The sequence below is a fragment of the Acipenser ruthenus genome, chromosome 18 (genome assembly GCF_902713425.1).
Source record: "Acipenser ruthenus chromosome 18, fAciRut3.2 maternal haplotype, whole genome shotgun sequence".
NCBI lineage: Eukaryota > Metazoa > Chordata > Actinopteri > Acipenseriformes > Acipenseridae > Acipenser > Acipenser ruthenus.
In genome coordinates this window covers 4,467,075-4,489,639 of record NC_081206.1, presented here as the reverse complement: position 1 = coordinate 4,489,639, position 22,565 = coordinate 4,467,075, and the positions used below count along the sequence as shown (strand labels likewise).

Sequence of the window (22,565 nt, the reverse complement as noted above, 5' to 3'; positions counted from 1 at the left end):
CTCAACACTTTCATAGGAACCCTCAACCTATCACGTCGTACGAATATGTAATCGTCGTCAAGGAATATTTGATAGACACCTATATTCGCCAATAGGAATGCGCGTAGTTGAGCCTGTTTCTCCGTGCTTAGGCTAAGGAAGGTCTGTCGGTGAGTCTCGCTTTGGTGGTTCGAGAACAGCGTTCGAAACGGTTGGATTTGGAATGATTGAGAGGCATTTGAAAAAGTGTTGTATTTTGGAGTAGTGCTGAGCAGACGATACTGAATTCCGTATACGCAGGTTAGTAAACTATATAAAGCAATTTACCACGACAGTAAGTAGCTATATCCGTCAGCAAATGCACGGCTATGGTTATGGTGGAACTCAATGTAAATTGTGTGAATAATATTTTGGCATCCACCAGTGATGCAAACCCCACCTCCCAGTCCCAACTGTGATTCCCAATGCTTTTGATGATTGGCAAATTGGCAACTGTGATTTGCCATTTGCCTCAGTTCTGTCTGGATCTGGATTCTGTCTGGATCTTATGAATGGAAAACGGAGTGACAGTTTGTAGTAGTACTCTCAACATTGCAAACTAATAACACATAAACAACAATGCATACTGGGGGATGTTGTGCAGTCTGATTGATTTAGTCGAGCAGCTGAATAATCTGGCTGGGGTTGGTAGTGTGCATGATCCGGTCAGGGATGAAGCAGTGTTGCTTGAGGCTCTTTTGTAATTGAAGGTCGTGCACTTACTCCAAACGACTTGTTAGTGAAAAAAAGAAAAACAAAAGCAGTAAATCATTTCACAATAAAGATGACTGGGCCAGTGTCCCTTTTCCCAGCAAGCCTAGATTTACGTTTTTGATTTAGTTTATAAAATAAACTAGGGAAACAAATCTTCACAATAAGGTTTAAGACACCAATTTGGAGACTAGTACCAGACTATAAAACCTTATTGATTTGATTTCCCTGTAAGAAATCCTTCCAGTTACTGTTCAACACTTTAGTAATGATATGAGTAATATTATAATGACACTTCCCAATAAGCCATTAAAACAAACTGCAAAACCATTCTTCAGTAAAAAAAAAAAAAAAAAAAAAAAATCCTGATTAATTCTTTCTATATGCAAATAACCACAATTAGCATTTTCACATCCACTGACTGTGTTGGCACCAACTGCTCAACTACTGCATCTTGTGTTTAAAGCTCTAGTGCCCCTTAGTGTAATTCTTTGGTGTTGGCATTTCACGGGAAGCTGATATTTTTTAGAGTGGGCATTTAAATATGTAAACACAGACAAGGCATTTTCCTAAACCATTCTCCTGTATTCTATTACAGCTGTACCGTTGAACCACTTTCCATAGCCCAAAGCCTTTCCTTAGGTCAGGCTGTTGTTTTTGCAGATCCTTTCTTTGGCCACTAGGGGTCTCGTTTACCTTTTGTATAATACAGTATGGTTGTGCTTTAACCCTTTTCATGCAGTGGGTTTACGTACTGACTAATATCCAGGTAAAGTTCTCAGATTTCAGGTTCTCAAGATTGTAACCGTCAATTGTTCTGCCAGTCTGGTGTGAGTACAGTGAAAAAGTAGGCCCCTGTGCTGTACCTACAGTACCATGGAATACAGCAGTGTTACACAAAGGCTCCTTACTTTATTTATTAAGTTTAATTACATTCGGAGTGTTGTTATTGCAATATTTATTCTTTATCGATTGCAGTTAACATCATTTAAAAGTGTAAAGGGATGGGGGGAAGTGGGACAGTCCTCTGCAGTAGTTTTGATAAGATTCTCCAAAAAAACAAAACAAACAATGCATTTTTTTTGTTTTTTTGTTTTGTTTTGGAGATACCATTATTCCTAAAAGAAATACCTCCATGATGACTGCCAGGCAGTCTTATTGTATTGGAGGTCATGCGCAAGGTCATCCAGTAAATTCCTACAAAGGGTGTATTTTATACCGGACTCACACTGGTTACAATGAACACATAATCACAGCGCTGCCGAAGCACATCTTTTTCCAAAGGGGTGCTTCATTAATATACTGCATCTGGTCCCAGCTGTGCATTGGATGCCAATATACTGTATATTGAAATAAATAAGACTATTGGTGCTATACAGGCAGCCAGCACAATAATGTAGCCTATGATTTAAGAGTCAATTTGAATCTCTCCTAAAATAAGGCATTTCAAACAAAACGTTCTGCCACAAAGTGCTTCAGTGTTGCTATACTGGTTTGAAAAAATACGCTTTTTATTTTTGGCTATCCAGCCTTGTTAAAATGTAAAAATCTAGAATCTAAATGTGTCTGTTATAAAAAGTGCCCATTCTTTCAACATATCTGTTAAATTTATGTTTGTGCTCTAGGCCTATTGAACATTAACGTCTGAATATTTTGTTATGTAACATATTATGTCATTTTGGAAAATTCTTAAATGTTTTAGTTATGTAAGGCAGGGAGGATATAGCAATATCCCTTTCTTCTTTTGCCTGTATCTACCAAAGCACAGAATTATTTGTTTTTCTAAAAAAAATTCTGTCATACTTTATGTAAGTGACAGGATTGGTATGATGTAGCACAAGGATATTGTTTTACGTTGCTTAATCTGTTTTTTATTTCTTTTTAATCCCTTTAAAAGTGTGTTTTTGTGATTTGGGCCTAGCTCTCTTTTCTCTCTCCGTCCCCAGAATTGCTCTTGCCTGCCTGAGCTGAACAAAGATAATTACTCAGGAAATGTTTCAGCCAATCCCCTGCAGCTTTACATCCTGGTAGTCAAAGGAGGCCATTCAGGGTGCCGCTTCTATCAGGGAGTCGATCAAGCTGAAGTACCAAGCCCTTTCTGTCTAAGAACTGAGACTGTCCTCCATGTTTTATAAGTATTGACATAACACTGTGTTAGCCATGCATCCACAGAGGTAAGCCTGCTTTATTTCCTTTTCCTTTATGTAGTGTTTTATATTATACAAGTATACAGTATGATTCTTTGAGATAAACATGCAAATCACACATCACAGCTCGAAAGTCAGGCAGAAGCAAAAGTTGTGTTTCTCTTGTTGCCTGTGGTCACATGGTTACTTAGCCAGTTGCCATAATATATTGCACTGATGACCAGGGCAATGCTTTTTGCACAAATGTATATAACATTTTTCTGTTTACTATGTCTTTTCTGGTAATAGGAGTTCTCTTTGTGAGCAGCTTGCCTGCAATCATTGTTTGCCTGTGTCACATGTCTGCTTCAGAGAAAATGGAAGCTAGAAAACAGATGCAGCTGTAACACAGCACTGCAGGGGATCCCTTGAGAAGCTAATGACTAACTGAACTGTAGATTACATTTACTTTAAGAAATTGCAGAGCCTGCCCTGCATTTTCTATTGAATTCGATGCGAAAAACAGAGAATTGTAAATGTTGTTGCATTCTGCAATGAGGAGACTCATCGCATAGATTTGCTGTCAGCAACATGGTTTTCCTTTTAAAAGGGTACTTTGCATTGCAAATTCCCAAATGAAGATTTTGTCTTAAATTAAAATTCAGTTTGAGTAACAAGCAGCGCAAGGGGTATAATTAACCGTGTTTCATTAGCAGATCAGCATCCCAAAAACAGTTTTAAAGCAAACTTGCCTTTCATTTTCAATTTGTTTCAATTAAAGTAATTGTAGGGAGTCTCCTGTGTTGTTGCAGGATAGTTTACCATTGAAACCGGCTCACAATTTAAAACCCGAGCTATCATTTTGAGCATCAAGACACTTCATTTGCTGACAGTACAGTATTTTAAAGGGAGGTGCATCTTCTGTAGTTTCTTACTGCTGGACACCAAAAATCTGACAACAGAAAACAGTCAACATAAAAGTGTGAGTTATTTCTTTCTGAATTAATTATCATTTATTACATTTCTGCATACATTGCTTACCTGTCTCTTGACAATAATTCTAGCTCTGTACATTCTAGTTTCTTCTGATAGTAAAGAGGGTTAAATATAAAGGTATTTCAATACAGTGTGTGAATTGATGATCAAAGTGCAACATCCTCTATCCAGATCTGTTTGCAAAGCCAGTCAGAATTATTTACATTAATTAAACAGACAGTTGCTTTCCTTTAACAAAATGTACAAAATAAAATAGCTTTGCTGTTAGAGGTGTGATTTGATTTCCAGGTAATTGATTTGGCTGGGAAACCTGGTAAAACATTTAACCCCTTAAACAATTTTGCATTGGTGATCAAATTAAAAGTCAGAGATCTGCAATCTTGAAATGCTCCATTTCTCATTTAAAATAAAGAAGCAGTCACAAATAAAAACAAAATGAAGATTTCCAGATGGTATCATGTTTTGCTTTTATGTAGGCTACATTTAACCAAAAAAAATAGAGAAATAAGAGGCTTAGACTGTTTTGTAATAAAAAATGCATTTTGTATGAGCGTCTGCTGTATTTCTTAACACAGTAGGAAGTTTACATGAGGCTTATTGTTAGTACCAGTAGCCTGTGCTTTCCCCCCATTGAAGCTCTCCTTCACCCTCCCCCAACCCCAAAGTAGGTGGGTATTTTAGCATTATAAATTCCACTTTCAGTTTGGCTCAGCGCAGAAGTTAATTTCAGCTTGCTATACAAATGACACAGTGCAGATTTTACATTAACAGGTAAAAATCTTTGAATGTATTTCAGCCCATAAGCAATTTAAGTTATTTGGTTACAAATTACTAATCTGTACAACATCTAAAACTGACAACACATAGTAAAAGTGAAAGGCAATATCACTGACTAGTGTTTTAAAATGGATACCAAAAGCTTTGAGAGTGAAGGAAGTAGGGATTTTAAAATGAGAACAAAAAAGTATTCTGGAATAAATAAACAGCAGCATGCTTTTCCATATGTTTAGCTGTCTGTTTTTTACAGTTACATTTCCTTTCTTTTTTTAGAAAACATACTTTTAGATTACATGATTCTGTTTTTATTTTTTTAAAAAAATCTCTGCATTGCAGCAAAATGTCTGTGAGACAGGGTAGCAGCGAGCTCTGTTCCACAGTGTAGCAGCCCAATCACGCTCCTCCATGTAACACTCAAACCAATCGCAGGCACAGTCTAGGTTAAAGATTGACAATTGCAGTATAGCAGCAGGGAGAGCAAGGCCCTTCTGGAAAATTCTGCAACCATCTTTGTTTCATCACAACCAGCCAAATTAAGGCCAGGCTGAAGAATTTTCTTGTATATTCTGTGCATAAGACAAGGTATGCTACTATGTGTCACTTTTCTGCATTGCATAATAACAAAGAGAATGTGTTATTTTTATAATTTCTAGTACGAATGAAATGTTTTACCTAGGGTATGTGGCAGACACAGGCAGACACTAATTTCTTATACACTGAACCTCACTTTGTATTACCTTACCTCTGCTATCTGAGGTTATACTGCCTTGTAAAAATACAAGGCACTATAACCTGTAAAATGTAAAAATACAGGGAAGATTTTTTAATGTCATCTCCCATAGAACCAGGAAATATAGCCCTCTTGGTTCAGTTTGAGAGGTTACCCGGTGACTCAGGCTAAAGCTATTGCATCAGCAACAGAAATAAATGACCTGATGAGCCAGTGATATTGGTTATAGCCCGGTTTGAGGTTGTCATGGTCAACTAAAATACAATTGCTGTGATAGAGTTTGCCCGCCGTCAGCCCAAACTGGGAAAAAATATGTATTTAAAAAGTAAACCTCTCTTTTATTATTGTAACATTTAATTTGTCAGATATTTTAGGGACATGACCATGATAATATGTGGTCATTCCAAATTGCACAGTTCCTGGAAAGCAAGTTGTGAGGAGTCTAGGGGGACAAAATAAACAGCACCATTCAGGACAGTGGCTTTCTGACTTGCCATCTCCTACAGGAGTTATCCTTCAGTCTTGATATGTTGGGTTTGGCCCAGACTTTCTCAAAGTTTTGTTGCTGTAAAAATGAAGATGTTTTGCAATCCTATGTAACTACCTGTATGGGCAGCTCAAGGTCTTATTGGACCAGGAAAGTTTAGTTGTGTCTAAGTATTCATTTTCTTATATAATTTCAACATAATGGTGTCAGCTTATTTAAAATACAACTACGACTACTACTATTAATAATACTAATGCTAATACTAAAGGTAACCAACGTTGTCCTTGATTATTTTGGGGGCTGACTGGGTCAGCGGCTGCCTGAAGCTTGATATTGACACAGTTTTCAGATTTAACTTGATTGTCTTGTATTCGTCTTTGCTGACCGTTCTGTTCTCTATCCTACATCCACTTAAGCTGATTGTAATAACTGAGAACATATTCTCATTTTACAAATATGACGAAGGCACTGGAAGGTTGAAATAAGGAAAACAGGACATCTGTATTTATTAATGTTTGATATTTGTTGCTATATAGAGTAACTGACCAACATCTTACCATTACTTCAAGGCCATCGATTTTGTGTAAGGGTATACTACTGTATGTGCTTTCTGCCAAATTAAAGGCTTAAGTAACAGCTTTAAGTTTTACAGATGAGTTACTTTAACCAGTAATATACTGTAGCAATCACATTTTATTTCATGCATTTGTCAGATCTGCTAGAGCTGATAAGTTACTGGAGCACAAGTTTGACTTGCCCAAGGTTAATAAATATTTCAACAGCTGAGCTGGTGTTTTTGTGTTAAGTAATAGAACAATGATTAACTTGTAACCATTTAGATTATAGTTCTGTTAGATGCCATTTTAAGTGCGCCTGCACAACAATTACTGGTCAAAACTGATTTACAGGATATAGACATACAAATAACAAAACAATCGCCATCATGTTTAAAAAAAGATAGTGCAGGAATAGGGACAGCATGTCAACGCTAACAAAGCCTACAGACTAATTAGAAACACTTTGGTACTAATGATGATGGCTATTTCTTGCTAATTTTTAAATGTGTTGTCCACCTCTTCATTGCCAATGCCCATCTAAAAAAAATAAGTTCTTAAGGTTCGTAGGCATAAGGTTAATTATATTGAGGACCATATTGGCACATTTTTTGAAGATTTCACACATAATGTGAAAATAATATTACAGCGCCTGTACAGAGTTTGGGCAATGTTTCTTCAGCCGAATCCAAAAGATCCCAAAACAGGAAATAATCTCTTCTGTGCACTGATTTTTGTACTTTAAACAGGATAATTGGATCACTAAAGTCATTTTTCCCCCATTATTTTTTGTTTTATTTTATACTGCATAGTTGATGAGGTGACTGGGTACAAGAGCAAAGTGGTGTTACGTTATTGGATTTAGTTGAATATAAAAGGTGCATTAAAATAAATGCAGTGCATAAGAGTAAAATTATAGGCTAGATTTTTACTTTCACTTCTGATCAAGCCTAAATAGATAGCTACTATGGTAGAGCTTTCTGGCTAACATTGGAAATGGTTCAAACCTCAGCTTTTGAGTGTTAAGTGATCATACCTGTTACTGTTTTAAAAACTAAAAGCACCATGTCTGTTGGGGGGACATACTGTAATAGTTGTATGTTGTTTTTCTTATTGATTCATTGGTTGTAGTTTGGCTGAAGAAGAAATTAAAACAGAACAGGAGGTGGTTGAGGGGATGGACATCTCAACACGATCTAAAGGTGAGAAAAAAAAACCAAATGGTGAACATTCGCCTTGCTGCTTAGAGATACGCTGCACTTTAAAAATGCTGTGTTGCATCTTCTTTAGTTAAGTGCACCAATATTTCAGAAAATGGGACCAGTCTTGTGTTGTGTAGCTGTTCACTATTTCACGACTGCTTTTGCTCTCACTGTTTGAAAGTAGTGGACTGGATATCAAGTATGAAGCCACTCAGTAACCCAGTGAACCCTTCAGTAAGTTGGTGGAGTGAACAGTTGACTGAGTATGAAATGGCGTTCCATACCGGACTGCTGCTGCAGATCACATTTCACTTCCTCTTTATACCCTTCAGTAAACACTAGTGGCAATCTGCTTTATACACAACCAATCAGCAGTGTGTATTGTACACCACCCTTCTTTGTGTGTGCAGGTTTTATTTCTTTTTTGTGGTGTGGTGTTGTTTTTTCATGCTGGGACTCTCTTTAACTGGTTCAGTTTGTAGTTTCAGATCCTGGGCCAGCAGAGCGTGTAGCACAGAAAAGAAAGATTCCTAGTCCTCCACATTCTTCCAATGGCCACTCCCCAACAGAGCCATCTGCCAGCCCCATAAAAAAGAAAAAGAACAGTCACAACAAGGAGCAGGTACAATATACAAGAGTTACTGTTAGTGGAAATAAACCATGAACCTCGTTTAACTGAAACATATCTTTGGTGACTGTTACAAAATGTTGGTCTATGATGGGGAAACTTATACTTTGAATATTGTCCACATTAGGAATTACCAGTGTTACATACTGTACCTATGTGGTCTTCTATAAGTCTGTAATGTATGGTACGTCTATCTGTTTTGGGTATTGTTGCATAATGGTTTACTGTGATTTTATGAGCTTTATAAGTTTGCTGTACATATGAACCCTGATAGAAGTAATATTACATTCAGTCTGACTGGTTACTGTAGTTTTTTTTTTTTGCTTTTCAGGGAAATATTTAATATACAAAATAATAAATAAGTTGTGTTTTACACAATGAGCACTTTTTAATCATGTGTGTTACTAAGTAGCTTTTTATCTAGTGTTTATTAATGTTGGTTTGTCATTGATCAGTGTAACATCAGGGCATTGTTGGTTAATACATTTAGCTTTTTTTTTTTTTTTTTACAGCACCCTAGAATATGTATGCTGTAATTTGTTTTCTAATCTCATATTATATTGATTCTTTCATTAATCTGTGTTTGAAGATATATATTCAAAATCTTTTGTAAACCAATCAGCCTGTTTTGCATGTACCAGTCCTGTAAAAGCACCATTTAAAAAATCTGTTTAATTTGGTGTACAGAATGAAGGGACAAGCCATTTGAAATTCAGTCCTAACTTGTCATTGACTTCCTGCCAAAGAATAATAATTAGTATGCAAACGGTTCATGCATCGGTTGGTTGAGCAATAAAAACAGTTTTGAATTACAATTGCAAATCTGGGCAAACGCTTTTGCACAGTAATCAGCTTTGATCAGATTGTTTCTTATCTAAATATTATTGTCTTCCTAAATTTAAACTGGATCAAATAGTAGAGTCATGCATTCAAGAGCATGAAGTGCCCTGTTGAACCGAAAGCTGATTGTTGTCAAACGTCTTTTGGTCTGTCCCTTGTATACCTTCAATGTGGTCATGTGACTGTTATGTGCTAACCTGTACAATTTCTTGTATTTTGAAAGCTGTTTCTCTTGCTTGCATTTCAGTCAGAACTAAGGCATGGTCCCTTTTACTATATGAAGCAGCCACTCACCACAGACCCTGTTGATGTTGTGCCGCAGGACGGGCGGAATGACTTCTATTGCTGGGTGTGTCACCGTGAGGGCCAGGTCCTCTGCTGTGAGCTCTGCCCACGGGTCTACCATGCAAAGTGTCTGAAACTGACAGCTGAGCCTGAGGGGGACTGGTTCTGTCCTGAATGCGAGGTACCAGCAATTCTTACAATTCAGTCTTGCACCGCTGAACTAAACTACTGTAGCATGCTGTCTGTCTGCACTTGAGTGCTGTGTAAGATGTGTCTAAGAACAAGCATAGAGGCATCATGTTTGGTGATGTGGGGGGGGAGGGCTTGGGGAAATAGAATACTTTCCCTGGGGAAGGATTACAGAAACCAGAAAGCAGCTGTTGATGAAAGATTTAAAATTCTAACCCACAGTTTTAATAGTGAATAGGCTGCCCTATTTAAAAATGAGTTTGGTGCAGTGACAGTTATGAGCCATTTATGGGATGGAATAGGGGAAGAGACCCAGGTTCAAAGCTTGTGATTGTCAGAACACATTTTTAAATTGCCTCCTTTTCTTTTTTGCTTTTCAGAAAATAACAGTAGCAGAATGTATAGAAACTCAAAGCAAAGCAATGACAATGCTAACGATAGATCAGCTGTCGTACCTTCTTAAGTTTGCACTACAGAAGATGAAACAACCTGGGGTAAGTGACTATGTCTACCCTATAACTGGAACCAAAATCTGTAGCCTTTAGCATAGACCTGTTTGTACCATATTGTACTTATGCAATACACTCATTTGTACTCTAGTAAAACTTTTACATACATATTTTGTACACTTTATTGTATATTTGCATATGAGTATCTCAGTACCAGTAGTGCAAACTAACAATGTCACTATTCAACTTTTCAGCACTACATAACTTTATAGAAGGATAACTAATTGAGTAGCTTGGATCTGTTATCGTGCGACATAAATAAAATAATGGTATATTTGATTAGTATACAGGTTAGATGGTTTTAGGAGTTGTCTTTGCTACTATGGTCTGACTGCAGTTTTGAGTGGACAGGCATATTGAAAGAGTAGTGCAATACTTTGTGTGATGTTTAGAAATATCTTTTTATCATTTAAAGAAATGCATTCCGCAAGCTTAATGTCTGTTTTTCTTTTCATCAGTGTCCTGTAAATTACAAGAAAATGTACAAATAATTTGATAATATACCAAATCTACCATGTCTGGGCCTGTGGATTTGTTCTCCTACCTTTTTATATTGCCAAGAAAAATCCAAATAAGACGTACATGGATAAAACACATGTGGTTAGTACATACATGGCACTCAGGCCCCAGAAAAACACACAGTACTGTACTTGAAGTAGGTAAAGATGTACTGGAGGTAGCTTTTACAGTTGGCTTATGTCAGAAAGCCATGGAATACCTGCTAGAGACTACAGACCAGTTATGATATGGTTGAGAAAGAATAGATAGGTATGTTTTTAGTTTTCACGCCACCAAAACTTTAGCATCTCTGTGTAACAAACATAAAATTGTCGGTAATACCCGGAATACAGTATAAAGCAACACTTACATTTAAAAAATAACAAGTGAAGGTTCTTAAAGCTCACCTTATTGTGTTTTGTAAACAGCTGAATATGAAATGCGCTCAAATTCAAAGGCAAGCTCGGTTTTTAAATCATACTTTGCAATTGCTCCCTCTAGTGAAGCTTTGCTGAATTGCTTCTTTCTGTAAACTCGGCTCAGCAGGACCGTCGGGAGCAGGCCTGTTTAATACTTATGTGGCCAGTGCTGTTGGGTAATAACACACGTTGTCCAGACAGCTGAATCCAAGCTGTTTTCTGGTCAGGAAAAGCTCTCCTTGCTCTTTTTCAGGATCAGCCTTGCTCGCCTCTCTCTCCCCATGCAGCAGCCCATCGGAGAGAACCTATTAATTGGGTAAAAAAAAGCAATATTTACCATATATCCCTAATAATGATAGCTGCAGTTTTGAAAATACTTGGCAGTATGACTGTCTAGAGGACTGCCTATCATGGTAAACTCTGTCTGTCTGGACATGGCTTTTTAATTCACTCGTGTTTTGCATTTGTCTCTCAACAGACGGAGCCGTTTCAGAAGCCAGTTTCACTAGAACAACACCCTGATTATGCTGAATATATATTTCATGCGATGGACCTTTGCACGTTAGAAAAGGTAGGTTATGTTGTGGAATTCTTTCTTATCATAATATCCAAAAACGGTTTGGTTCATTGGTTGACCATAATAAATTGACATATACAGCATGTATTACAAAAAAACAGTTTGTTGTTCCTTGCTTATTGGTTACGGCTGGTAATTTCCAGAAAGAAGGTGTAAGTAAATTATCTGTACCAACAACTTCTATAAGCAGCCTCATCAAACATCAATGTCTTATCAATAGAGCTTTGCTTTACAAACCTTTCCTGTTTAAATTTCAGAACATCAAAAAGAAAATGTATGGTTGCACTGAAGCTTTCCTGGCTGATGTTAAGTGGATTTTGCACAACTGCATAATTTACAACGGAGGTTAGTGTGTGCTTTTTAGCATCGTTCAGACCAAATATTGTCCATGCAGAAGAAATGTTTACAAAAAAATCTAAAAGAAAAAATATAAAAATATATATTTTGATTTTTCCAGGTAATCACAAGTTGACAGCGACGGCTAAAGTCATAATAAAAATATGTGAACATGAAGTAAGTGTATGCTGTCCCTAAAATATTTAATACATCTCGACTCTGTTACTGTGCATATAAATATTCAAGTAAATGTGATGTATATATATATATATATATACATATCTTTTTTTCTGTACAGATGAATGAAATTGAAGTGTGTCCAGAATGCTATCTGTCAGCTTGCCAAAAGAGGGAAAACTGGTTTTGTGAGCCTTGTGTAAGTAAAACATCTGCTAGTTTATATGCATTACACTAACTTGCATTGCCATCTAGTGCTGACTGTTGGTATTTGTCTTTCACAGGAAACAGACTATAGATCTGGTATACATAAAATGAAATTGAAACAATGTGTTGTGTTTTTCTTTTTTAATAGACTAACCCTCATCCTCTAGTATGGGCAAAACTGAAAGGCTTTCCATTCTGGCCTGCCAAAGCACTGAGGGATAAAGATGGGCAGGTTGATGCCCGATTTTTTGGGCAGCATGATAGGTAAGATTTCTTCCATTAAGCTTTTTTCAGAACACGCTTTATTTATGTAACTTGATTTAAATAATCCAAAACATCAGATAAGAAGTGTGATTAAATATATGTGATTATTCTCTTTTCGTCCTAGGGCCTGGGTCCCTATAAATAACTGCTACCTCATGTCAAAAGAAATTCCTTTTTCTGTGAAAAAGACAAAAAGCATCTTTAACAGTGCCATGCAAGAGATGGAGATCTACGTGGATAACATCGGGAAAAAGTTTGCCGTTTTTAATTACGCTCCCTTCAGGACACCGTACACCCCAAACAACCAGTTTCAAATGCTGCTGGATCCCACTAATCCGACAGGGGGGACTGTACGGCCAGACAAACAAGAGAAAATCAAGTTCAGTTTTGACATGACCGCATCCCCAAAGATCATTCTAAGTAAACCCATGCTGTCCAGCGGCACTGGACGGAGGATCTCCTTAACCGACATGCCAAGGTCTCCGATGAGCACAAATTCCTCAGTGCACACAGGCTCCGACATTGAGCAGGACGCTTCAGAGAAGAGCGTCAAGGCTCCGTTTAGTCACTACAGTGCTGGTGAGGAGTCCATGGACTTCACAGATCGGAGCACAGGTACACCCAGCGACAGGGACTGGAAAACTGATCCTGCCCTTGAGAGTTCTACTTGGAAACAACAGCTACAGCTGTGCTTTATCTCAAGCTGGTTGTCAGAGCAGTCACATTTCTAAATGGGGTTTAACAATTTTGATGCTGCATTAGACGGATGAGGATTTTGGTTGTGTTCCTCCTGATGTAATCAGAAGGGGTGTTTTTTTATTGTAAAATTCTGGAAGTTGTCTGCTGGCTAAACTTGTATTCTAGATTAAACTGGAAGCTGTTCATCTATTTTAGTACAAATAGTCTGCATGCACAGAGTAGAATCTGACGGTTCTTCTAGCTAGGATAGTAACGACTGTCTATTCGGTTCAACGATAAGGTGTCCTCATGTAGCGTGATATTTCTAGTACCCATTAACAGCAGGTTTGTAAATTGCAGGAAACTATGTTAGCAGTACTGTACTTTATATATGTAAATGCTGCATTATTAAAAACTGTTTATTTTAAGAATAGTGTATTGGTTATTCTAATTATAAATGTGTTTATTTCCTACCTTAGCATCTCCAGCATCTGCGAAAATGGGGCATGCTGGGAGTGTGACTGGGAGTCCAAAACCTTTCTCTTCTCAATCATCCACACCCATTGCTCCTAAACAAGAACGCACCTCAACAACAGGCAGCATTCTTAACCTTAACCTGGGTTGGTCTGAATAATTAAATATATGTTTTCTCTTGAAGGACCATGTCTAATTTTGGATAGCAATGTACTGGTAGTAATGTAATATAGGATGAATGGAAAATCAAATGTTCTTATGTTATTTTCTGTAAAAAACAATCAGCCAGATTTGCTGATTTTACTGTGTGGTCTCTTTCAGCCCAGATGTATAGGACCAGAAGCAATTGTATCATCATTCTATTTCTGTGTTTGTTCCAGATCGCAGCAAAGCTGAAATGGACCTGAAAGAACTGAGCGAGTCGGTACAGCAGCAGTCCACAGCACTTGTGCTGACATCACCAAAGAGACAAATACGCAGCCGTTTCCAGCTCAACCTTGATAAAACCATTGAAAGCTGTAAAGCCCAGCTTGGTAAGCAGTGGGATTAGCTACAGCCTTTCCATAACAAAACCATTGCAGTAGTCATTGTAGTACAAGTGGGTTTTTGATATCTGCTGAAATGTTACTGTAATTCAGTAATCAAGGCTTCTGCTATGACACCCTAAATAAAATAATTAACTGACTTTTTATTTTTATTTTTTTAATACAGGAATAAATGAGATTTCTGAAAATGCGTACACAGGGGTTGAACACAGTGATTCTGAAGATTCGGAGAAGTCTGACTCCAGTGACAGCGAGTATATGAGTGAAGACGAACAGAAATTAAAAAATGGACAAGATGAGGATAAAAGCGAAAGGGACCTAAAAAAGAAAGCCAAACTGCCTTCCCAAAGTGATGTAAAAACAGAGGCTAATGAAGAAAGCAAAGCAACCGAACAGAAAACTGAACTCTTAACAAAAGAAAGGTCAAGCTCAGACTTGGAAAAGGAGCATTCAGAAAAACTTAAGGGTTCACAGCACTCTTCAAAGGAAAAGTTAAAAGCCAAAGAAGAGGTGGGGCCCCCTCCTGTGGGCCAGGACATGGATTCGGACTCTGATGGGGAGCTGGTGATAGACCTGGGGGAGGATCACGCTGGCCGTGACAGGAAGAAAAGCAAGAAGGAGCAGACTTCCACGAATGCAACGAAAGAGACTCCTGCTGCTAAGCAAGAGGGTACTGCAAGATTTTCATTTTTAATTGTGTGCGTTGGGGCTCCTTTCTGTATTGAGGGAGTGGAAATCCCTACTCTCAGTACTGTTTTTTTTTTTTATACCTACCTTGCTGAATGTGTTAGTGAAGTGACTGGTTGCTCAGATTTTCTGATTTCTTATAGCAGATAATCAATTAAGTGCCTACAAACTAGAGTTATTATGGATTGGATAACTTCTTCCTGAACAGATTTAGCAGGAGCCTGATATATCGAAATCTCATGAATAGGATTCCCAATTAGACTCTGCTCATAATGGACCACTTTTTGCAACGCTTGATAGGAGTGTTGGGTAAAGTTATATTTAAACTACTTGCAGCTCACTGTTCACTGTATGTTACTGAATTGATGTAAATGGACAATTCCAGTTCATCCATATATCAATTGTTTTCTTTTAGGTAAGGTTTCTCCTCCTCCCAGCACAGCTCTGAAGCCTGCTGTAGAAGCTGCTGCTTCTTCACTTCCTAGCCTCAAGGACTCTGCTCAGACTTCCACCATCACAATCCCGATTAATGTGGTGTCGATCCCAGCTACGTCGCTAACATCTAGCACTGCTGCTGCAGCAGTTAAAAAGCAGAGGCCGCTTCTACCCAGAGAAACTGCTCCAGCTGTCCAGCGGGCTGTTGTGTGGAATTCCACAAATAAGTTCCAGACTTCCTCACAGAAATGGCATATGCAGAAGGTACAGAGACAGCAACAGCAACAGAACCAGAGCCAAAACCAGCAGCAGCAGAACCCGTCACCTCAGAATACACAGCAACAGAGTTCACAGAAGCAAACACAGCCAGCACAGCCACCGCAGCCACCGCAGCCAGCACAGCCACTGCAGCCACAGCAGCAACAGCCGTCTGCACAGCCCTCCACAAGCACTCGATACCAGACTAGACAGGCAGTTAAAGGTACAACTCAAACCCATTTCAAACGAATGGATCGTAGAAGCAGCATTATTTTTTATTGTATAACCATAACACAGAAAACTAATTTGAATATACAGTGCTCCCTCTTTTATAATGCTGTAGTCGGGAGCCATAGTTAAGAGACCGTGCTGTTTGTGTTCAACCTTATAACCGGACTACTAGCCTTGTAACCTGTTCCGCAGTATAAAGGGATGCCTTATAAAGGGGGAGCATGTATTAGGAATGATTAATGAGATGTTAGAACACAGCAAAGACTGCAGTAGAAGGAGAAGGGGGAGATAATTTTATGTCGTTTTTGTTTCTATCAACCAGAAATTACAGATTTAGTGCATTTTAAGAACATCTGTAGGTTCTACAATATACAGTACCCAAAATGCAAGTTTTAGAGTAATTGATATGTTCAAAGTCATAAAGAAATAGTAAATAAACTGGCATTCAGAAATGTGTTTGTTTGGAATGCTTTTTTGGGAGGTTTCGATAAAGGAGGCCTGCAGTTATTACAATATCTGTTTTCCTGTATTGTTTCAGCTGTACAGCAGAAAGAGGTCACTCAGGGCACATCAACATCTTCGATTACTCTGGTTACAAGCACTCCAGCTGTTTCCATGATAACCACACCAGTAACAGTCAGCACACCGTCTACATCAGTTAACACTGACTTCCAGATTGCAACGACTTCAGCTGACGTTGCTGCAGACATTGCTAAATACACCAGCAAAGTAAGCAATTGGTGCTTTTCAAATAAATATTCAAAAGTGCCTCTTTTCAAAATTGTTGGCAGTGTAACTTGTTTTACTTGATACATTTGCTAGTATGTTTAATTTACTTTTCAGATAATGGATGCAATAAAAGGAACAATGACTGAAATATACAACGATCTCTCAAAAAGTACTTCGGGCAATACAATACAAGAGGTGTGTGTGATGAAATATAAAACATTTACAACAAGGTTCACGTTGGAGGTGCTCCATTTACTAGCTAGACCTCTCATTTCCACCCCATAAAATAGATGAGCTGTTCCTTTTCTCTTTACAATGTATAATGATTTTTGTACAAAATCGATAAAATTAATTAAGAAAGATGAGATGTGCATTTGTCAAGAGAAATTGTACTTAAATAAATAAATAAATAAATAATAATAAATGATAATAAATTGACTGACGTGTGTGTCGGCATGAAGTCATAGCAGACTTTTTAAAATTGGTTTGCAGTAAGCTGGTCTAATACATTAATAGTAGAATAACTAATTATCTTCAGTGTATATAGCCTGCAAGTTTCATGCTGTATTACTCACTTTTCCTTTTCTTTTTTACAGATTCGACGGTTGAGAATTGAAATTGATAAACTGCAATGGCTGCATCAGCAGGAGTTGTCAGAAATGAAACACAACCTTGGTAATAAATTCAAGCTCCCTTAAAAATGATGAAAAGTTCTTGGGGTGCTATTTACAATTACTGTTTTAATTTGTACATTTTGTTTTCTCTTTCTTAACAAATGGCTAATCAAAGGCTAAGATGTATATGTTATATATGTTCAGTTACTCTTGGTTAGTTACACAATTACATGGATATCAGATGTTATTTTTTCAAGCAAGATTACATTAAAGACCATTTTGATTAATTATACCAAGTATGCACGTGTCTACAGTAACACTTCATAAAATGTGACTATGAACCTACAGGACTACAGTATATGGCGTACTATTCACAGGGCTGGTATATCCTGTCTTGTACATTTCAGAGCTGACGATGGCGGAGATGCGTCAGAGCTTAGAGCAGGACCGAGATCGGCTGATGGCGGAGGTTAAGAAACAGACGGAGCTCGAGAAACAACAGGCTGTGGATGAGACCAAGAAAAAACAGTGGTGCGCCAACTGCAAGAAAGAAGCCATCTTCTACTGCTGCTGGAACACCAGTTACTGTGACTACCCATGCCAGCAGGCTCACTGGCCTGAGCACATGAAGTCCTGCACGCAGTCCGGTAAGGGAACACACGCTTTTATTTGCAGTATTTATTGTAATTGACAAGGTTTTCAGTCATGTTATAAACACTGCTGTTTGTTCTGATTTTCTTAATGAACGATTTAATTGATTTTGAAAAACATTTTCAAAATCATTGTTGTTCAAGAGCTGAAAGAAAATGTTTTAAAATCTCAGCATTACATTTAAATGACTGTTGCTAATGGAACTTAATATGACAGGCTACTGTGAAGGGAAAACACCCAGATGTAAAAATAGATTTCATGTAATAGACATGGCCAATGGCCTCATCTGCAGAAGTACAGATTTGGTATAAATTAAATAGATTCATCAAAACAAAATAATAGGTTTCTATCTTGTGCAAGTGGTTGTTTATGGTTTAAACCATTCATATATTTTCAATAAAAAAGTGCACTTGACCTAATAATATTTGTAGTATTCTCATGTACAGTATTAAAGTAGTGTTTGTGTACAATGTATCAAGATGCTATACACGACTACCCTTATTGGGGTGAGGGAGGAAATCTATTCAAGATTCTTGTAAAACACTACTGCATCTTTTCGGTTACAGAAATAGTATACTGTTTTGGAATTTATTCTGTTCATTAGTTATGTATTACAGCCATAATAATAATATGAGTCTGTTTTTAGAATTCCAGATGCAAGTGGTTTCCAGATCTTACTGGAAGCACAAGCTAGGTAGGGATTGGCCTGCTGCAGTTCATAGAGAGGATAAAAGTGTGTAGGAATATAGGGAACAAAGTTGTAGTAGGTTTTAAATTGTTTTAAATACTAGCGATTTCATATTCTGTAGTTAAGGAAAACATTGAAGTGATCTGGGGATTAGGGAAACTAGATGAGTGTTGTATTCTATTAACATGCCATTGAAATTTAATTTTGTTTCATTTGTCTTTGCAGCCACTGCATCTCAGCAAGAGGCTGAGACAGAAACGAATACAGGTGCTTCAAGCAAAACCTCCCAACACTCTGCCAGTGTTCAGCCACCAGCAACAGAGACTACAGCTGCCCCACATGAAAAGGAATCCAGTGTAGAAAAAAGCAAAGACAATGACACTGTTAGTGTATCTTAACTTTTTATTTGACTACATCACTACATTTAATCTTCTATGTATTCCATGTCAAGCTCTTGTTCAGAAAAAGACTGATTTTTTTTTTTTTTATTCCAATCCTTTCCACATTCAGCTTCACCACAGCCAGAATTAGAAAGCAGACCAATATTGCAAACAAACTAGTAACACCAGGCTTTCCTAATTATTGTTAGTGGAGCAGCCTTTGGTTTTAATAGGCAAATCACTGGTTACTATCACGCTGTATTAATTTCAGTTCTCATTTCTGACTCTATTGTCCAAGAGTCAAATTTGTTGTGATCTGCTTCAGTAGGTGGAGAACACTAATTTATACGATTCTCTGAAACAGAAACCTTCTGAAACCCTCTGGATAATATGAGATGGAAACAAACACTCATTTTAGTTCACTTGCAAAGGAAATGTGTTATCAGTAAAGAGGTTCCATTCAATAGTCTTCTGTACATGAATTTCTTCTGTTTTTTGCAGCTGTGCTGATTAGTTCCAGCTCTAAACATGCAAATGGAAAGGGGTCGCTGATAACAATTAGTACTGGCTGTGGTGTTTGATATTGGTATTATCATATTAAATGTGAACTTCCTTATAAATTACCTATTTTTAAACAAAATACATGTCTTGTTATTCCTGTTGACATTTCTAATAATTTCCATATATTTTGTAATACAGCAAAATACATTCTGGTGGATCTCTTTTTTTACCTTTCCAATTCCTGTGCAATGAACAGTTTGTTTCCTCCACATACAAACTTTATTTCCAGTATAGAAATTACAATAGAGTGGGGGAGCCACCTCACATTTTGTTTTTAGCTTATTTAAACAAAATGTTTAAAATCTATGAAAAGTCCACGTGAATAAAAAGGCAAGTACTTTTATCTGAAACAAATCATTTACAGGGAAGTATAACTTTAAATAGAGTCGGCAACATTAAAAGAAAGTTGTAGCGCCTGATTTCGCTTTTGTAGAAATGAATTGAAAATCCCTGTGCTGTCTCTGCAGATAGCAACAGGCGTGAAGAGCAGCCAGCCAATTAAATTGGTCCAGGTACCACAGACTACTACCTTTATCCCAAATTCTCAACCCACAATAGTAAGTACAGAACTTATTCACACTTCTAGTGCTGTATAATTGTTGTTTTTTAAAAGCATGTTTCTTCTTAATAGTGCTTTTAATTTTCTCTCTTGTTGTCCTATTTTTCTTATTTGCATTATTTAGTTAAGCTTTATTTTACTTAGTGTAATGGCATCTTAATATCATTGTTATGTAACTAACAAAAGACCTATTTACACATATCGTTCTATTTGCCTTTTAAAGATGCATTTACTTTGTTTGGAATTCCATTGCTTCGCAACTACCCAGTGTTGTTTCATGAGAGAGAGAGAGGGGTGTTTCTGAATCGCACCATACTGAATACGGGCCTGCTAAGAGACAGCCATTAACTCTCATTACATCTTTAGTTTTATATTCATCAAGAACTATTGTAAGCATTTCATTAGCAATGCTGGTGTATTTCATTAACTACAACCTATTCTTTAGCCACCTTTTAAAACCGTGAAAATACTCGTAGAACAGACAGATGGCTGCATTTCTAATTCATATTTGATAGTACAGAAACAGAGATGCATTCTTACCTGCGACTTTACATGAGTTAAGATATAAGCAAGTTAATCTTGTAACTTTGCCATAAGCTTTACGGCACAGCACCATCCAGTCTTAGAAAACCCTGTACATTTACCACTGGACTTGAGAGTAACACATACTACATATTGTATGCGGTCACATACATTAAGGTGCACAGTGATTCAAAAGTTGCTGCTATTTATTAATTTACTGAACACTGTACAGTTATTCTCCTGGTTTTAGTGTTTTGGGATGGTAGCACTTTCTTGTACAGCAACATTTCCATTACTAGATTTGCTTCTCTAACAAGATGTACATCGTTTTTTCTTTTATTGTTTTTTGATTGTAACAAAAAAATGATTGGGAATTGCTTCTCATTTATTTGTATTTATTTATTTTTTCAATTAAAAAAGAAACCTTTTTCTCCACAGACGATCCCAGTAGTTGTCGGCCCCAGTGCTGGGACAGTAGCCATGCGAACAGGAGTCCAGTATGTCCAGGCTACAATGCCAGTTCAAGTACGCAGAGTATAAGGCTTCACAAAGCACACAGGAGAAAAGACTGAAAGCACTGTGTGTGCATGAAAGAGAGAGAGAGTTAAAAAAAAGATTTGTGAATTGTGTAAAAATGTGAAACTGCACTTCTGTGTACTAACCTTGATACGATGGGAAAACTGTATTTGTGTACATAACAAAAAACAAAAATGCATGGGCTACACTACATTGTTGTATAGCATTAGCACCCTTTTTTAATGAGCACGGCTCCTATTGGTGTGTGCTTCTTTTGTAAATAATCTTCAATTTTTGGATGTCTTAAACATAGATCCATCTTCATTTTTTTTTTGGTTTAATTTTTTTTTTGTCACTACTGGAATGCTAGACAGCATTGGTTAAAAAAGATTTGGTTAAATTTAACAGAAAATCTGAGCCAGAGGGCGTTTTTAACAAATGTAAAATTATTTCTTTTTTATATTTTGCAAATTTCAATACCATGGAAGTCCCTGGATGCCTCAGTTCTGCAATGCACCTGACAATCGTGCGGTAAAATAGACCACAAGTCCCAAAACTTATAGAAAGATGCATCACTCCATTTGTGGAAGCTTAACATGATTATTATATATGGGAGATGCACAAAACAGGTGTTTATTATGGGGCCCCAGAGTTTGTGCAAATGGTGCATATCTTAATACTGTCTGCCTACAATTCATATCCCTGATTTTTTTGTGGACCTCATTTGTATTTTTATTGTATGTAGTAATGTTTATACTGTTGAAGGTTAAAGGGTGGTGGTATTCAGATCTAGCACAGCTTAGATTATTAATAGAGACCCCAGTGACACAAACACAAGCCCATGAAATACAGCTGTGCTGAAACTATTCATTCTAAAATGGAGCCCTTAGTATGGCTTTCTTAGCAAGCAGTTCCATATGAACATATTGTATAAATGGGGAAAATTATTGGCCAAATTATACTAACCAAATGTATAAAGCAGAATTAAAATGTTACAAATACTGTTACATTTTTTCTTGCAGAACTGTCTGTAAAATGTAAGTTAATGATAAACACAATATTTATGTATGAGTCCAGCTACTGTAAAAAATCAGTTTGTTGTTTTGTTTTTTTTTTTTGACTTTCTGGTCACTTCCATTGTTTATAAAAGAAGCGATTTGTATATATAAGACTGTTAGTGTAAAGTGTTAAAAGGTATCATTTTAACGAAGAAAAAGTGTCCAGTTATTCTGCAGGCCTAACTTGTGAAATGTGCTTGCATATTTTTATTTGTACAAAGTTTATATTAAAATGGATTTGTTTTTATTGACATTGATCGTCATACTAAAGGTATAAAGAAATTATATATAAAACACAAAAGGGATTGCGTGAAAGAATCTCTGACAACACACACACTTGTGCTGGAACTCATTACATTCTCTCCCCACACATTATGCACAGAATACATTCAGTATTCAAAACCTTGTTCATTCAATCATTATACGCCACAAAGTGTAAGACCAACTCT

At 37.1% G+C, this 22,565-nt stretch overlaps 1 protein-coding gene across 3 annotated transcripts; it reads left to right on the top strand.

Annotated features, from left to right (window-relative positions):
* Window positions 1-86: 86 nt before the first annotated feature.
* LOC117420555 (MYND-type zinc finger-containing chromatin reader ZMYND8-like) lies at window positions 87-22,367 on the top strand. 3 transcript variants are annotated; one of them, XM_034034015.3, is made up of 24 exons: window positions 87-279; window positions 2,676-2,903; window positions 7,531-7,601; window positions 8,084-8,223; window positions 9,317-9,535; window positions 9,924-10,037; window positions 11,223-11,285; window positions 11,448-11,540; window positions 11,804-11,891; window positions 12,004-12,059; window positions 12,181-12,258; window positions 12,415-12,530; window positions 12,655-13,145; window positions 13,688-13,828; window positions 14,063-14,215; window positions 14,394-14,897; window positions 15,330-15,830; window positions 16,377-16,567; window positions 16,682-16,762; window positions 17,164-17,242; window positions 17,589-17,828; window positions 18,746-18,903; window positions 19,929-20,018; window positions 20,981-22,367. In XM_034034015.3, the coding sequence occupies exons 2-24, from the start codon at window positions 2,890-2,892 to the stop codon at window positions 21,080-21,082; spliced, it is 3,783 nt and encodes a 1,260-aa protein (XP_033889906.3). In that variant the 5' UTR covers window positions 87-279; window positions 2,676-2,889; the 3' UTR covers window positions 21,083-22,367. The 3 variants fall into 3 exon arrangements, with proteins under 3 accessions (XP_033889906.3, XP_033889922.3, XP_033889911.3); XM_034034031.3 differs by lacking the exon at window positions 11,223-11,285 and having other exon boundaries at window positions 88-279; XM_034034020.3 differs by lacking the exons at window positions 87-279; window positions 2,676-2,903 and adding an exon at window positions 4,920-5,210.
* Window positions 22,368-22,565: the final 198 nt, after the last annotated feature.

What these genes read in the sequence shown, in the direction of transcription:
- LOC117420555 (XM_034034015.3), top strand. An exon ending in CTTCACAGATCGGAGCACAG is followed by an intron (nt 13,146 to 13,687) that starts GTACACCCAGCG and finishes TTCCTACCTTAG; the next exon opens with CATCTCCAGCATCTGCGAAA. An exon ending in CAAATTCTCAACCCACAATA is followed by an intron (nt 20,019 to 20,980) that starts GTAAGTACAGAA and finishes TTTTCTCCACAG; the next exon opens with ACGATCCCAGTAGTTGTCGG.